The 17503-nt window shown below is 37.6% G+C and overlaps 2 protein-coding genes across 5 annotated transcripts in view; one reads left to right on the top strand and one right to left on the bottom strand.

Moving 5' to 3' along the window:
• The window catches only part of LOC146473970 (uncharacterized), a 29443-nt gene extending 25693 nt beyond the window's left edge, over nucleotides 1-3750 (bottom strand). For 3 of the 4 annotated variants that reach the window (XM_085117628.1, XM_085117632.1, XM_085117631.1), the window contains exons 1-3: nucleotides 3480-3750; nucleotides 2308-2379; nucleotides 935-1001 (exon numbers count right to left, since the gene is read on the bottom strand). In XM_085117628.1, the coding sequence (XP_084973754.1) occupies nucleotides 935-1001; nucleotides 2308-2375 (135 nt within the window). In that variant the 5' untranslated portion in view covers nucleotides 2376-2379; nucleotides 3480-3750. Of the gene's footprint in view, nucleotides 1-934; nucleotides 1002-2307; nucleotides 2380-2497; nucleotides 2570-3479 lie in introns of those variants that run through there. The other variant, XM_085117630.1, reaches the window with a different exon arrangement.
• A 2433-nt stretch (nucleotides 3751-6183) lies between these two features.
• LOC146473969 (uncharacterized) overlaps nucleotides 6184-17503 on the top strand; it is a 38123-nt gene continuing 26803 nt past the window's right edge. Inside the window, exons 1-5 of the mRNA XM_085118006.1 lie at nucleotides 6184-6272; nucleotides 7283-7329; nucleotides 11997-12121; nucleotides 13791-13985; nucleotides 14307-14523. Of these exons, the coding sequence (XP_084974132.1) occupies nucleotides 7299-7329; nucleotides 11997-12121; nucleotides 13791-13985; nucleotides 14307-14523 (568 nt within the window). The 5' untranslated portion in view covers nucleotides 6184-6272; nucleotides 7283-7298. The remainder of the gene's footprint in view (nucleotides 6273-7282; nucleotides 7330-11996; nucleotides 12122-13790; nucleotides 13986-14306; nucleotides 14524-17503) is intronic.

The raw sequence follows: 17503 nt of genomic DNA, 5'->3' as shown, positions 1-17503 counted from the left end.
CCCACAAGCACAGATTACAACGATTCGAAGCGCCAGGATTAAAAGGCTCCTGGTCGTGTAGTGGTTATCACACCCGACTAGCATGCGGGGGGACGTGGGTTCAAATCCCACTCAGGGCGAATTTTCTTTCAAACAAATATTCAAAAATATGTTTATTTGGGGTGTCATGTATACAGTTAGGTCTCATATATACAGTTATTATTAATTGAAAATAGCCTGTATCCTTTCTGGATCCTCCCTTGTAATCTACTAAGTTGGCCTTTTGTCGTGCACAAGAGAGGATCAAGGGTCCTCTCTTGGTCGTCCATCATTAACCAGGAGCTCCTGCATTAACTTAATCCTTAGATGGGTCGCAATGGAGTTATAGGCTTCCACTACCCTGTCACCTTCAAAGAAAAATTCCCCGGGAGGCCCACATCCCCAAACTACGTTACTCACACCTTCGATTACTGCGTTGCCAGCGTGGTTGTCCTGGTGGTGTAGTGGTTATCACACCCGACTAGTATGCGGGGGGACGTGGGTTCAAATCCCAATCAGGGCGAATTTTCACAAGCATTCATGATAATTGACTTCTTCATAGGAAAAATATATAAATCAACATAAATGAAGGTACACAACTTGATGGTATTGTGTGAGTCACCTATATTTCGGCCGGATAAATATTCAATGATTTAAGGAAGACGAGCAAAACAACCTACTTGAGCTATTCAAATCTCTCAGAAGAATGCTTCAAAAATATATCTTTTTTTGATAAATTTAATAGAAAATAATTCAATTGTGATAATGGCTCGGGATTTAAGAAAACAAACAAACAAACAAACAAAAAACGTATTTTTTTAAGATCGCCTCTTTTTTTTTCTTGAGAAAATAAAAATACTTTACTTCCGAGTGCATCTTTTTAGGTGAATCGTGAACGTAACTGATGCAATATCACCTCTTTGCCCGTTTCAGGAACGCCCTGATCACTGCCATGGTCGGTCGAGGTGCTTGGAGCATCCATTCTAGATAAGATAAATCAAAATCCTAATTACCCACCACTCCAGAATGGGTACTACTTTTTAGCCAACAAAGGAAAAGAGCGCAGTCTCAATGTCATTTGAATAATAGTGTGTCTTTATCAGGGAAATTGTTTTCATTTTCCTAATTTTCCAAAGTTAATTAACTAAGGTTGTCAAGAAAGTCTGTTTCACAATATTTGAAATGACTGTAAAAGAAAATTGGTTGTATCCAAAGCTTTAAAATACAGGAAAATATATAGCATGTTCTTTCCAAATTAAAGCTCAGTTATCTCCGAGAAATGTTTGGTTACCACCAATGATTTTTTTCCCGATTCCAACAGCGCCTGCTGAAATATGCTAAAATACTTCTATCAGTTCACCGTCCTTAAGGACGTTCATCTAACATAAAATGCTGCAATAAGAGTTTGTTCAAATTTCTTCAAGTGCTCCAAAATTTAAATAGGGGTCACCCTGCTCGTTCTTGTAAAACAACACAATTTATGCAAGAGTATCAACCTCTTTCCCAGGGCATTCCCCCTGTATTTCTGGAGACACGGGTGTAAAAGGAAAGTGCCCTGGGAACGAGTTTGAAAGCGCATTTGCCAAAAAACAGGAGTTATTTTTACAAAGAACAATTAACATCTCATTTTCATAGATTGTTTTTGCTGTGCATAAATTACTGTCAATGTCAAATCTGTTTCAAAATTATATTTATTTCTGACGAGTGTTTCTGAGAATTTCAACAAAATTATGTTATTTGTTACCTCTGTAAGTAGGTCAGCTGAATGGCCATTTGCTTGATTTAGACAAAATTTCTAACATCCAAGTGTTATATATCTGTTACAAGAACAGGAAAGCGACAAATACGACCTTTTCAGATACTAGGATAAATTCTCTCGTCAGACGAATTTGAACGAAAACTAATCAAAACCAATAGAGGGATACCAAGTGAGCGATAGACATAAAAATTACCGTAGGAAACTATCTTTTATTTTCCAACCAAGAAAGCTTTTTCCATTTTCTAAAAAAATACTACCCGTTGAAACTTGGTTGCCATGGTAACATCAAAGTCAATAAAAGTTAACGAACTACACCAAATTTTTCCTAGATAAATTTCTGGAAAATTCCTGAAATTCATGTCGTTTGCTTCAACATTTATAATTACTTATTCAGGTTCAAAGTCGCCTCAGGCAGAATTCCCCCTCTCCCCTGTCTAGATGCGGTTATTGGGTACCGAGTGATGTTAAGGTGTGTGCAAATTGTGAATTTTTAAAACAACTGAAAATATTGTCAAGATAATGTTAAGTACCTTTGGATTGTCCTGCTTTCAGTACCTGTTGCTTCTTCGTCGGTGTCACGAGATAGAATAGCGCCCATTGTTCTGCATAAAAAAGGGGTATAAATTACGGCCGAGATAGTTACCTTACAATTAATGTATGAAACATTTCCACATCGAGGTGGAAATATATTGTCATGCCCAACAAATAACAATTTGATACCAAAAGATACTCAGTTGAGATACTGAGTAGTGGTTATCACGTCTGCCTTGAACACAGGAGACCGGGGTTCGAATCGGCTCGCCGATAAACCATATTTTCCCATAGTACGTTGTACCTTGCTTTTATACCATAACTTACTTGCTTATGAGTGATCCTAGTATGTGAAAATATGCTGATTCAATTGGTACAAATCTTCCCTGCTGTCTTTGTTCCACTCCAATAAACCCCTTACAGTTTACGTTGTGTCAAAGATTCCAAATATTCTGAATTCATCAAGAGTGGGAAGACCATACAAGGCATTCATGCAGGAGCCTTACAGTTTCCCGTATTGATTATATCAAACCATAAGGGGATTGACCAAAACGCATACGCAGAACACACTCTCTCAATTTAACGGGATGCTTGGTGGGGCAACATATGTAAAAGTATCTGGAACGCTATTACGAAACAGTCAAAATCATAATAATGTGTACGTTGATGGAATTCAACATAAGCATAAATATTTACAGCTAGCAAGGTGTCACTTCCCTTATTGTGTCCGTTCAGTATTCTAAAATGTAAAGGGGAGGGCTTAACAGTATATGTTTTAGTTACACATGTAGTTATGTTATGTAAACAACTCCTATCGTATCACGGCCGCCTTGGTACACAATTTGCGGGACAATTCAAAATATTACCATCTTAAATCGTTCAATTACTTAGTAATAAACTCCACTGTAATAAACTCGAATTTCGAAATGTGTTTCGTTTTCTTGCGGATTGACCTCGACCCCGACTAAGAGACCATACTGGGGAGCGATATTAGCATCGGGAAGGTCGATTTGCGTTTTGACGCGCTGCATAAAACTTTCCAAAATCATCTTGGCACAAAGAGATCCCTAGTAAGTCAATTTTGGTTTGAGCAACAGGTTTCCACCAAACTGTGGTGCAAAGAGTACATTTTGTTTATAAATGGAAGGAGTAAACATATCAATTTTGATACCTTAAAATAGTCAACCTCTAAAAGCCTCTCCAAATTTCCGAAGCCTTCGTTCCGAGGGCTACGGTTTTGATTCTACAGCGACTTTTGAAAACTCGGCCAAAGCAATTGCGTGCTGGCCATCACGGTTACCGTGTGTACGAAAACAGGAAGACTATACTAGGCAATCATGCAGATCGACCTCATAGTTCCCAGTGTTTTAACTCATCCGTCAACTGATCACGTTCCCCTGACAAAGAGTTCAATGAAGGGCACCCCATCCATCATTTCGGTTTACTTATATCTTGTCGGGAAATTGAATCGCCTCAGAAACTGATCGGATTTCGGCTTTATTTGCCAAAAAAATCAGTTCAAAATTTCGTTACAGTGAAAAATTATTTTTGTACATAAGAACAAACGCGCCGAGGTGTCAAATTAGGCCTGCTTTAATTTTCTTGAGGCCAACAGCAGTTCGTAAATTCGGTAAATATATGATTTCGTTTCATTAAACTATCTGAGATGTTAAAATTCTCATCGTAAGCATCCGAACAAATCAAAGCGTGATGTTCGACATTGTTTCTAGTTTTATTTCATACGTACGTTATTTGTCCTGGGCAGTTGTTTGTTAATTTAACTTCAATTCCTGTTAATCACCATACAAAACAGTAGCTTATTTGTAAGAAAGTTAAAATTTAACTTCAGCCTGAGTAAACGAAAAAGAGCGATTGAGGCGATCAAAAAAATGCCGAATGATAAAAGTTGAAGTAGCCAAAGGAATGAATGAGCAAATACTTATACGCAAGAACGGAAGGGAGCTGTTCAACCAGGTAATATATAAAAAAAAATTCCATTACTTGCCTTAAAATCTCAACTGAACCCGGGAAAATCTGTTGCAAAACTGGCCGACAGTTAGTGAGTATTCACTTATATAACCAAATATCGGTTACGCTTTGCCTGACTAACGCGTATTTCTATTGTTAAATTCATTGAATCCACATCAATTTTAATTAAGCTATTACACAATTCTCGTCATTTGTAAATATGTTTCTTTTATGTTAGAGTTAAACAATAACACTCCGTTGATTTCCTGTTTTGATTCGCTCCGCTAGGTTTACAAAATAATATACTTTATAACTACCCATGTCATCAAGCATGTTGTGGTCCTGTCTGCTGAGCTGCGATATCAAAATGTGGTACATATGCGATGAGATCAAATGCAAAACAAATCTCAAGTTAAAGTTAAAAGATCGATCAAATTCAAGCTTTTGAGGGACATTTATAGAATTGGGAATGATGTATTATTCAGTAAGTGGCTCGTGTATCACTCACTGAATAATACATCATTCTTATTTATTCAGCTGTGGTTTAAAATGTTCCATCATATTTGTTCCATTTATAGAATTGTTACAATGTAGCTATAATGATTTGGAAGCCAGGGACATCCTATTACGTCTTCTACACTACAGACTATAAGCGACGGTCAAGTTAATTGTCTTGCAGCTAATGCGTAAAACACTCCGCATATATTGCCATACCCAGCAATTAACAATTTAGTGCTACTAGTTACTCAGTGTAAACTGATCAAAACAGGAAGACTATATGAGGCATTCAGCTGTATCCCTTACTGTTTCCTAAATTCACTAAGAACAGGAAGGCCATACAAGGCGCTAGAGCAGAAACCTTACAGCTTCCCGTGTTACTTAGTGTCAAACCCTAAATTGAACAAAACGCATCACAGAACGCATCCTCTCAAAGCAAAGCGATGCTCGGTCGGGCGATCAGCGTTTTAAAGCATTCCGAACACTAAGTGAAACAGCCAAGATCATCATAGTTTCGTTGATTGAACGCAGCATTAGCTAATGCGCACGAAAAAAGGAAGACTATGAGAGGCAATCATGCAGACCTCATAGCTTCCTGTGTTTAACTCATCCGTCATCTGATCTCGTTCTGCTGACGTGGAATTCATGAAGGTACTCAATCGATCATTTCGGTTTTATATCTGCTCGGAAATTTTGATCGCCTTGGAAATTCGGATTTCAAGCTCTAATAATACATTATTGCAATTAAAATTTAAATTTATTTCTTTTATTTAAACAGTACTATTTGCAAAATTGTCATTAGCTTCAGAGAGCAAATAAAACTTCTTCGGTTTTGTTAAATTTATAGTCACAGTTTCGCTACAATAATGAAAAATTATTTTTGTCTATAAGGGAACAAGCACGTTGAGGTATCAAATTAGGTCCGCTTTAATTTTCTTGATGCCAACAGCAGCTCATAAATTCGGCAAATATGATTTCGTTCCCATAAGCTTTCTGAGGTTTTATGTTTGCAGATCCGAACAAATGGTGTTTGTTTGATCCGAACAAATGGTGACCATAGTGGAAATCCACCTGAAAGAGTTGCGTGATGTTCCACATACTCTCTATACAATTTTATTTACGTATATTTGGATAAAGTATCCGATACGCTCCGACCTGTATAAGACTATGACTAGATTATGCTAGCTATTACATAATTCTCATCATCTGTAAATCGATCTTGTTTTGTTTTGGGTCAGAGTTTTATTTAAAATACTCGGTTGATTTCCTGTTTTGACTTGTCTAGCTCCGTTATGTTTACACCCTGTTAATTTTCAAATGATGTAACGTCATAAAAAGTTAAAGTTATCAATAACTATTTCCTGCCTTTTGTTTCAATATTGGAACAGGGTCACAAAATGGTTAAACGAAAAAACTGCTGTGAGAATATAACTTTTCACAATCCATTAACAACGGAAGCAAGACGGAGGAGCTGAGATCATCTTGACTCCAAATAGAGGTAACTCTTTTTAATTTAGTTCTGCGATATGCGAAGGAGCACATTGTAATGTATTTGCATAGGAACTTCTTTTAAACAGGGCCTTATAATTATCCGGCATTTTGATTGCACAATCACATAAGTGAAATATTTCGAACTCAGCGTATTGGTTGTCAGTGCATCTTGTCTACCCAATAGTCTACATCTTTGTCGTTTCCATCTGCGCGCAGGTTTTTTCAGAGGTAGCCTAAGCTTGCCATTTGAGGCATTTGACAACAGTAACAAACCAGCTGAAAAGCGGAGTTGGCTCTTTAAATGCAGCCAAAAGCATTAGAATATAGAGATAGGTCTTCCTGATAAGTAGTGTCTCCTAATTAATACAGACTTCTTGCGGAACGAGCGAGGTACGAGGTAATTTTTATTTCCTATTGCCTTATGTTAAGTTTCAAAAGCACGTATTTAAGTGCTCACCAAAACGAAATATAAGAAATAGCATAGATTAATAAAAGGGAAAATGATTCGTTTGGTCAAAAGATCTGTCATTCTCGAATGAAAATAACGTATAATTAGTAAGGAAGGAAGTTGAATCACTTTGACCACAGGTTTCAATCTGCGGCGCCTCTCACTCTGTTGGTATTTATTTGTTATCCATATTGGGGAGTGGGGAGGGGGGATGGGTGGGGAAGGGGAACGAGTACAACGAAAAGTGTTCCAAGAACTGTGAGGAGGATTGAAACTAATCCATGCAGATTTATTCAATATATGCTTGGTTGGTTCTTGTTACTGCAACCATTCAGCTGAATGTTTGAAAGTAGTGTCTCTTTTGAAGAATTGATCATCAATTTGTTTCAGTGCCTAGTCAAAGCCCGCAAAATCTTGCAAAAGCATGCACCTCAACTGAGATGGAAAGGTCTTCAGCACTTCTGCTTAGCAGAAGGTCTGTATAGTATTGTTAAATTAGATGGACATATGATCAAAAGATAATAATCGCTAAGACTCCTGTGAATTTTAGATGACTTGTCTTTTTATAGATTGTGCTGTGACGACATGGCAGACTTAAACGATAAGGACGAAACAGGTAATTATTTACTTGTGAGAGAAGACAATTTTCTTTTAAATTCTATGAAGCATATTAAACATTCAACTACGGATACCGGTTAGGGCTTAACGTATGATAGCGCTAGTTTGAAAGAAGACACTCTTTTTTTTTTTATTTATTTTTTTTTTTTATTTGCAAGAAAACACACAGTTACATACAATAATAAACTAGACAGTACTTACGCACTTACACTTTGTACAATATTACAATTAGCTTACTCACTCGCTGGCCCGCTAACACACCATTCACAACACTCACTAACTCATGTCATGCTCTCATGCACTCACTCACAAAAAATTCAAAGTCACACCCGTACAAGTCATATATATATTAAATAGGTCTAAGTATTGTCCATTTCTTTTTAAATATGTCTAATGTATTATTTTTCGTACAAATAAATTTCTCTGTGTCATACTTTAACGATACTTTAAATTTGTAACCACCTATATTCGGAAGTTCGTTATTTCTTCTACACCCCCATAAATAAATTTTTCCTATAAGTAACAGGTAATTTAGTAAGGGGCATTCTGGTGTTAGAACACCGATTAAAATATCTCTCAACTCAAGATGTATTTGTTGTTTTGTCAGGGATAAGTAATATAATTCAAAGTCTTTCCAAAAAGTAATTGAGTAAGAACAATTATAAAAGAGATGCTGTATAGTTTCTGATTCCCGTTTGCAAAAAGAGCACAGATTGTCTGAAATATAGCCGATTTTATGTAATTTTGAATTAGTGTAAAGTATATAGTTTAATACCTTAAACTAAAAGGCCTGAACGTATGGCTCAAAAGCAACTGAATGGGGAAGACAGAAAGCTTTTTCAACGCCTCATCAGATAAACTAAATTCACACTTTAGTTTTTGCGCATGACTAGGGAAGCAAAAAAGACAAAAAGGGAATAGTAATCTTTAGATTTCTTTTTAGTTCGAAAAGACCACTGTCAGTTTTGAAGGATGGATTTAGGACTATGGGATCCGGTTTATAATTAGCATTTCTTAAATTGAGCGGTATGGAGTGGCGTAGACCAGTCTATTCCAGAAAATTCGTCTTCTCTATGTATTTTGCCTGTAATTCATAAGAGTCGATATTATTAAGATCAAAGCGTAAGTCGCCCACAGTTCGAATCCCATTATTGAAGTACCTTTTATAGAAAACTGGTTTATTGTTTATTCGAAAGAAGACACTCTTAATGCCTGTTTTACGGTGCATCTGGGAGGTCGTTGCAAATGTTAGTGTCTTTGCGAGAAAAAATATCCCACTGTTACAGACCTGGTGAGGACTGGATTTACCCAAGTGGTAACTAATCGATGATCAGTAACATCAATGAGTAATCGGTGGGTTATCAATGAGTAATCAACTGATTGGTGATTGATTATTGGCGATGATCAATCCGTCATTGCAATCGATGACTAATCGATGAAAAGCAATTTTGTGGCCTATTGATTGCTCATCGATTACCTATTGATTACCCATCGATTACTCATTGATTACACACATCTTATTATGATGCACATCTAGTATCAATTTCCCGCAGTTTACTTTAATATAACTGACTTTGAAATTTCTCGGTAAAAATTTCCGAGCCCCCAGCAGAAATCGAACCCACGACCTTCCAGTTACTAGTCTGGATGCTCTAACCACTGCGCTATGGGTGACTCATGTGGTGAGCCGGTCACAGCCTTGGGGTTATAAGTCTCCGGAACATTGCATCTCGCGAGTGTCCAGTGTTGTACAAAGGCGAGATTTTGTAACAGTTTGAATACTTGCGAAATTAGAATATTTTATATGGGGGTGGAAAGGCCTTGCCATTCAAATAAAATTTCTATATATATTCGTTTCATAAAGTGGGTGCAATATTACTGTATGAAATAAAAAGTGTGAAAAAATGAACCATATAAACAAATTTCAAGCCGTAATATGACAATGGAGAGATTTTATGGCAGTCTGAGCATTCGAAAATTTACAAGGATTGGTAAGGAAAAGCAGTAAATTCAAACAGCAAATAGAATTCCCCATTTTCAGATATGACTGAAAATTTGCATGCTAGCTAAATCCTATATGACTTTTCCATTCCTGAAAAAATCATTTCTCCAAAATCGATTGCTTGAATGTTAACGAAAAAGTAGTCACGTGACCAACTGTTGCAAAAAGCCTATTGATGCACTTTTACTTAATACGGTAATTTCATTAGTTAAGTATCAAACTCTCTTACAAGAAAGCCGTATTGAAATGAGGATTAATATTCCTAAGTATGTTAAATTGTATACAATTTGTGAATATCTACAGACATTGCACCACAAGTTATCTTACTAGAGTAAAAACTAATTCTATCCTTAAGAGTAATCAAGAGTTCGTCTGCCTGAAGACAGCATCTTTTGAAGATAGCTCTGGATTCTGAAGCCTTGCAGGCTTCAGACAATGAATTCGATTGCGTTTCTCCTAGTTAGAAAATGACCCTTAAAATGCAACATCATGTTTGGTTTTTCTGGGCCGAAATTTATAAAAAAAAAAATAGATAAATGAGTAAATAAAATAAATAATAAATAATTAGTTTAAAGCTCTTATGTACCCTCCTTGATTTCTACATATAATTAAATAATTTATAAATACGATGACGAGGATAACGTGTTACGATTCGTCTTTAATCTTTAATCTTTAATTAGCATAATTTCCATCAGCAAAGCTAATCCGCCAATGGAGCGGCCAGCGGACGCACAATAGATTAATACACGCAGTACATATAAAGAACTAGATTACATTATTGATTCATAAAGTAATTCAAAAGCTTGGAAGTGTGTTGGATACTCCACTAATAAATTCCGAGTAAGGCTCAGTTCAGACGCCAAATTTTTCATGAGCCGAACTTAATTCAAATTAAGGTCGGCCCAAATCACGAAAATCCCGCCTTTTGATTAAGACGCCGAACTTAATTTACTTGAAGCAAAACCAATCAAAAAGGTTAGCGTTTTTTTTTTATTTTTTCATTTTTTCTATTTGAAATACCTTATAATAATTTATGCATTAGGTTCGGCTCATGAAAAGTTCGACGTCTGAATCAAAGCCGTTCCAAAGCCGAAATTCCCGGCTTAGCCAGGCGAGAAGAACGGCTGAGCCGTTCTCAACTGATTCGACTCATAAAAAGTTCAGCGTCTGAACCGGGCCAAAGAGCCAGACTTGATGACGTCAGTTGGTAACGGTGAGGGTAAAAGACGGAATGAGTTTGCGGAATGGGCATGTGGCATGGCGTGCGGAATGGCATAATTATGCGAAATACGATTTACGCGGGAAATAAATGAATTGAAGAGCGCGTCATGTTTTCGTGCCAATTTTATAAGAGCAGCAGCTTTTTGATGCTGCGGACCCTTGCTGAACATATACAGCAATTCGAGGATTAGATCGTCTGATCGTTGATTTGGAAGAAGTGAGGGTAAAGAAAGCAATGAAAACTGTTTATATTTTTAGCATTCAAGGAACTATGAGTAAATCCGTAGTAAATTAAATTTCATGTTCATTTTTCTCCATGCGACTTCGGTTGACAAAAATAACGTGGCAGCGTGAAGTCTTATCAGAACAAAGATTGATCCTTTACCGGGGGCAAATAATAAACATTGTTCTTTTTTTAAACCCTCGGTAAAAGATCAATTCTCATACCCTGTATGCTCGATGATTCATTTATCATGAGCGGGAAAATTGGTGCTGATTAATATTGAGATCGGAAGGGTTTGAAGAACAATTTGACCAACTGCATTTGTGATAAGAATAGTTTCACACCATACTTGTCATCTGCTTTTTTGCTCTAGGGCTTTTTCCCTTTTAAATCTGAAGTTAGGTTGGGACGTCTGGCACTAATAGACCTTAATTAAAGACGCATATGGTTAGTTCGATAACGTGTAACTGAACTACATGAATCGCCGTGTTGAGTAGCTAGCTAGCTGGCTCAGCAGCTCAACAGTGCCTTGCGTACTCGTAGCTCGACGAAAATGCAAGGTGAGAAAAAGTAAAATAGTATTTTTCCCATGAAATGTACAAATTGTTTATTCGTTACCTTATGTAACCGTCAAAGAGTCTGATAAAATGACCGGGATTATAAAATTTAAAATTTCTCCAGAATAGTTTTGGCCTTGGACTGATGTTATTTCTCCAGTCTGCTGTTGCTTTTCGTCCAGGCTACTCGCTGCCACGTTCTTTTTGTCAACTAGAAATTTGATTTATCCTTAGCTCCTAGAATGTGAAACTTCATCGATTTCTTCACTCTCACTTCAATGTAACCAGCGATCAGACATGTTCTATCCCATGCCTTTATTTTCTAATCCTCGATCTGTTGTTTGGTTGTTTAATAGTCCGCAACATCGAGAAAACTGCTGCTCTTATAAAATTGGCGCGAAAACAGGACGCGCTCTTCACTTAATTTATTTCTTTAAGTCATTCCGCATATCTCGTATTTCGCATAATTATGCCATTCCGCACGCCATGCCACATGCCACTTCCCCCTTATACCCTCACCGAGTTGGTAACGCATTCCATTCATTTTTAATGTTTTCTCGCCACTTTAATTTTTTTGTTTGTTTATGTAACCGTTTCCATATTTGTATTTTGCATATTTTGAGTGGTTAGTAAAATGTGATTTCATTTGAACCCTTTTCCAGTTTTCCAGAATAAAGAGGATGAATTAATAGAGAAGATTAGGCGCGGTGATGTTGATGAGATAAGTGAAATAACGCCAAAGGATCTCACAGAATGTGAGACCAACGCTTTGTTTATGGCGATGAAGGTAAGTTATTACTCTTGAGTACCGTTCGATCCATTATAGGCAAATTAGTTTTGCGTTGACGATTTCTTTCTCTTTCTCTTTAGATTTTGTCGTTTGTTATGCTTTTCCTTCCTCCTTGTTTAAACCGTGCGTGCACAAGAATTTTCAAACGCAAGCCGGATTTATCAAACAAATTGTCGGAATCAAGTAAAATATATTTTACTGAGTCTCGAAGAGACAAGCAAACTCGAGGCTTTCCCAGCTAACGATTTGCGTTTTTCATTGCTGCCAGCCTGAATTACGGTAACTACGTTAACCACACATTCCCTTAAATCCAATCGAAGGAGTGCTCTGACAACTTGCAAAACAATTGATCGAGGTTGTGTCAGTGGATTTACGTAGTAAGTGCACGCGCGCAGATGTTGTAAACAGAATTTCATAGAAAAAATAAAGAGACCGACGAAAACGTTAAGTACTTCTTTTTTTTTTTTTCCTGGATGATTTACGGATTTATTGAATTGTGCACTTTGATTTCGCTTTTTAAAATTTTGATGCGCTTTTTGCTTCTTGTGAAAATAAATTTCCTTCTCAAAATTTTCTAATCTTAAGCCACAGAACAGCCGAGTGATCGATCGAGTTTCGTGTTTTCGCAAGTTTCGTCAACCTGAACTTCGATCGAAGTCAAGGTGCTGAGCTTTGAAATTATCGTGTATATTCACTGGAATCTTTGTACTTAAAATCACATTGTATGTCAGTCTAACTTAATAAAAGCAAGCTTTCGGTGTAAATGTAGTTTCCATTATTTTAGGTTCGCTGAGCTTTTTGGAGTTAACTGCCTCTTGCTTTTGACGCAGTTTCTGTTGTGATTTTGGTTTGACTTGAACTAAAAAAATATATTGCTTTAAAGCATTCAAAATGACATATTGTGCAAAACATTTTATCGAACGCATGCATTACCATATTTCATAGTATCAATGCGGCGGTACACGAACGGCGAAATTGTAAACACACCATTTGTGGAGAAAAAAATATATATTGAAATCGCGACCGGTTCCAGTATCGATCATGAGAGATTTATTCGTCTTAATTAACTTAGGCTTAATTACTGGGCACAACTTCAATCCGTGTCATAGCTGCTGTACTGATATCTTCAAAGTCACATTAAATTGTTATGTAGTTCGGGGTGCGCCGTCCTTGGTTCAACAAAAGAAGAATTAGCCCACACTACACAGGAGTATGGACGATACTGTCTTCGTAGTTATCGTAGTTATCGATGCCACCGTATATTTTCTTGTTTAAAAGTGAGAGAAAAGGCTATCTAAAATGTCACAACATCAGTTGAACTGTCTCATGTTTAAGGCCCGAAAGAATACCATGACTAATACTGCATACCGGTAAAAGTTAGCAACTTCCAATCAAAATCTTGGTCCCCAGGACAAACACACATGCTTTTCAGAGGAGCTGCTCATATAGAAGAACTGTCTCAAGGATTGTCCTGACACCTGAGTCCAAGCAGTACTTCCTTAGTTGATTTCAAGTCGTACTTGAAGTAACCCGTTCTGCCTTTTTATATATTAACTTTGACGTAATTCTTTCAGCGTAGCAGTCATCAAGTAATTATAAATATTAGATCAGTATATACTTGAAAAAAAACAAAGAGTTTTTTTTAACCCCCTTGTTTAATTAACAGATGAACTTTGAACTTCGACAAAGAGCAGACAGGAAGGAACCGGATGAAGAGGAATTCAATAAGTTAGCGAATTCATTTGACGCGTTTACCTCTTCACTTCTTAACCCTCTGAAATCTGGAACAGAAGACCGGCTCGCATTTGCAGATTCGTTGGATGACGTAATGGATATCGCCATTGACTTAGAGCAAAAGAAGGTACAGAATCTCTGGTTAGAACGCTTTGGAAATGAAACAATCCACCATAGAAACACTTCTACTTTGATCCTCCCAGGACAGGTGGTAGCCATTTGCCAGAATTACTCTGAAATGAATTACAACATGCAGTCGAAGCTCTCGTAAGCGACAACTTCGGGAATTGGAAAAAGTGGTCGTGACTAGCTATAGAGCTTGTCGCTTACGAGAGTGGTCGCATGGATAGCTTCGATTGTACTCTTTTTTCAACCCCCTCCCCCCCTCCCCCCCCCCCTGCCCTCATTAAAAATACTTCTAATACTGGATAAATTTTATCTTCCTTAGATTCTAGCCCATCCAGTTCTCTATAGCTTAATGGACGACAAGTGGTTTGGTAGTCATGACTTAAGGGTATCAAGGAAAGCTTCATGGCGCAGTATTGAACGTTGGAAATGGTTGTTCCTAAACATCTGGTGTCTCTTTGATATAGTGCTGTTCCCAATTCTTTTCCCAGTGCTCTACGTCATCCATTGCGTTGGAGAAAAAATACTTGCAAATCAAGGTGGGTGAAGCTATCTTAGCAGGGACAGCGGAGACTATTTTAAAGTGTAAGGGCTAAAAACATCTGGCCAAGATGAACAGGCATTAGGGGGCACTGTTACGCCATTTATCATACATTCACGGCCATATCATCTGGGGTAAGTTGCATAAAATTAAACGTCGGGCGTAACTGCTAATGCCAGACCTTCAGCCCAGTCAGATTCAGTATTTTAACGTCTGGCGTTAGAAGTCACGCCCGACATTAAATTTTATGCAACTCACCCCTGGAGCCCTAAAAGTTCAACCCAAGGAAAAAAGTGGTAGGGTCCCTGTTTAAATGACTCGATGATAATATCATGGTTTAATCACATTTAAATACTCATTAAAATTGTTACCTTTAACATTATGTAATGTTTAAAACACGAGCAGCAGTGTTTTATCGGGATTTAAAACCACGAGGCGTAGCCAAGTGGTTTTAGACCCGATAAAACACGTGCTGCGAATTTTTTGAACGGCTTCAAAGCCATTCCTGGAAAAGCGTCAGACTCGTACCCAGTCGCTATTTACGTGTTTTGTGGGGTGAGAAGATTGGATACGAGGACGGATTGAGGCGCAGGGGGTGTCATGGGAAGAGGCGAAGGAAAAATAGCGACTGCCAGATGTGCAATCGTTCGTGGAACCGTGCAGTGCTCTTTTTCAAGAAAACGGAGTAATTTTAGAGCTTTTTTGCAGTCAAAATTCACTGCGGGTTCTAGTTTAATATTTAACGAGCCAAAACGTTCGTCCGATGAGTGATTTCTTTTTTGTTTGCTTGTAATGTCGTGCTGCCGTAATGGCTTCTTCGCAGGAACATTCACGGAAAGGCGATGTGGGTGATTTGGACATTTCTTTCAGTGAATTGTGGATGACAGGTCAGTATCACAGTCATATTTTGTCTTTCCACGAATATTCCCACGAAGAAGCCATTACGGCAGCACGACATTACAAGCTAACAAAAAAGAAAGCACTCTTCGGACGAACGTTTTGGCTCGTTAAATATTAAACTAGAACCCGCAGTGAATTTTGACTGCAAAAAAGCTCTAAAATTACTCCGTTTTCTTGAAAAAGAGCACTGCACGGTTCCACGAACGATTGCACATCTGGCAGTCGCTATTTTTCCTTCGCCTCTTCCCATGACACCCCCTGCGCCTCAATCCGTCCTCGTATCCATATATTGGATCGAAATCTGCCAGTCGCTATTTTTCCTTGGCCTCTTCCCATGACACCCCGCGCGCCTCAATCCATCCTCGTATCCAATCTTCTCACCCCACAAAACACGTTAATAGCGATCATTTCCTTCGTATCCTGTGTTACGAAATTCTTTAAAGGTTTCCCTAGCTATCTTTAGCCGACGATATCTCCTACAAGATCTACAAGATCTGTTTTTTTAGTCCGCCAAAAGCCGGTGCTATATTATTCCAAACCTGCAATTTTATTTGTTTTGGAAAAAGAATTAGGAACCTCCCATCTCTGACCAAGCGCAGCAAAAGTTATAGAATAAACTCCCGCAGCGCTGCTTAAAATAACAAAATAACAACAACAACAAGCTTTATTACCAAATTAAAAAGTTAACAACATAATATATTAATACAAGAGGTAACATTTACTCAGAATAACTGAAAAGCTAATCGAACTGAGTAAAACTAAATAATGTTTCAATATAAAAGGTAGGTTGGCACTAAAGCTTGAGCAAAGCAATTGATTAATCATTAAAAAGAAGAGGTAAAGAATAAATAAATAAATAAATAAATAAATAAATAAATACCGGTTGAAAACTCAAAGTAAAGGCTGGTTTCCATATGATCGCGGATCGTAGATCGCAGATCGCAATAAGGTCTGCGATCGTCTGCGATCATATGGAAACTACTTCTGCGATCCTCTGCGATCCTGCAATCACGATCGCAGACGATCGCAGAAGATAGAACCATGTTCTATCTAAAGGCTGGTTTCCATATGATCGCAGACCTTATTGCGATCTGCGATCTGCGATCCGCGATCCGCGATCCTATGGAAACCAGCCTTAAGACTGTAAGATCTTTAACTTGACTTTGTTTTTAAACGTTAAAAGAGCGCCTGTCTGTAAAAATCAAACAAATTTTAAATTTCGCGGCAAGGGTGAAAAATTCGATTTCTTTCATATTTTAATGTTAGATAGGCTAGGATATAACTGAAATCACTGTGTAGTTTTTTAACTGAAACATCCTTTTATTTCAAAGAAAAATGCAAATAAGGAAATCCGTTAAAATCGTCATTTGAGGCGCAAAATTATTATAGGGGTTTGAGAGCCCCGTGTGCAACAACAAATCATTCTACCGACTTTAAAACACTCAAATCGTTTTTTGCTATCTCTAAATATCTGTTGGAATGATTTTGAGAAATATTGCCTTGTTCTGTGTTTACGAAATAATTTAATTTCGAAGACATACAACTCACTGTAGTAATAACACTAATTTTTCCCATGTGCGAAACCTTCAAATCGATTAAGCTTCTGGTGGTTAAATATTAGAAGGATGGCCTATAGATTCCCGTAAAAATTTCTTTGGGCAAATCATTAAGAGCGACACGGGAGCTTTACAAAATCCGTAAAAAAATTCATGGGGAAAATGAAGCCCCATTTACCCGGCAGAAAACTAGTTTTAGGCACGGCTCGGATGAAAAAAGTGGGTGCGCATACCAAAAAAAAAAAGTGGTGCGCATACCAAAAAAATAGCACTGATTACTCATTTACACAACCTTTTTTTCTACCGTGCCAAATGATGTGAAACTATGATTTGGTACGTGTAAAAGGCTCAACATCTCGGCCAGCGTACTCGATTCTTGCCTAGTGCACATGCTGCTTCCTCTGTAGAAACATGGCGGACGAAAAGTTCTTAGAATTTCTTCTCTAAAGAAGACCGCGTGTGTTCTAGCAGGAAATTCGGAAATCGACCTTTCTCTCGTCCGCTTTACAGAAGAATAGAAAA

Source organism: Pavona decussata, unplaced genomic scaffold (assembly GCF_977016875.1).
Source record: "Pavona decussata unplaced genomic scaffold, jaPavDecu1.1 SCAFFOLD_92, whole genome shotgun sequence".
Lineage (NCBI taxonomy): Eukaryota > Metazoa > Cnidaria > Anthozoa > Scleractinia > Agariciidae > Pavona > Pavona decussata.
Note: the sequence above shows the minus strand (reverse complement) of the source record. Positions and strands in the feature narration are given on the sequence as shown.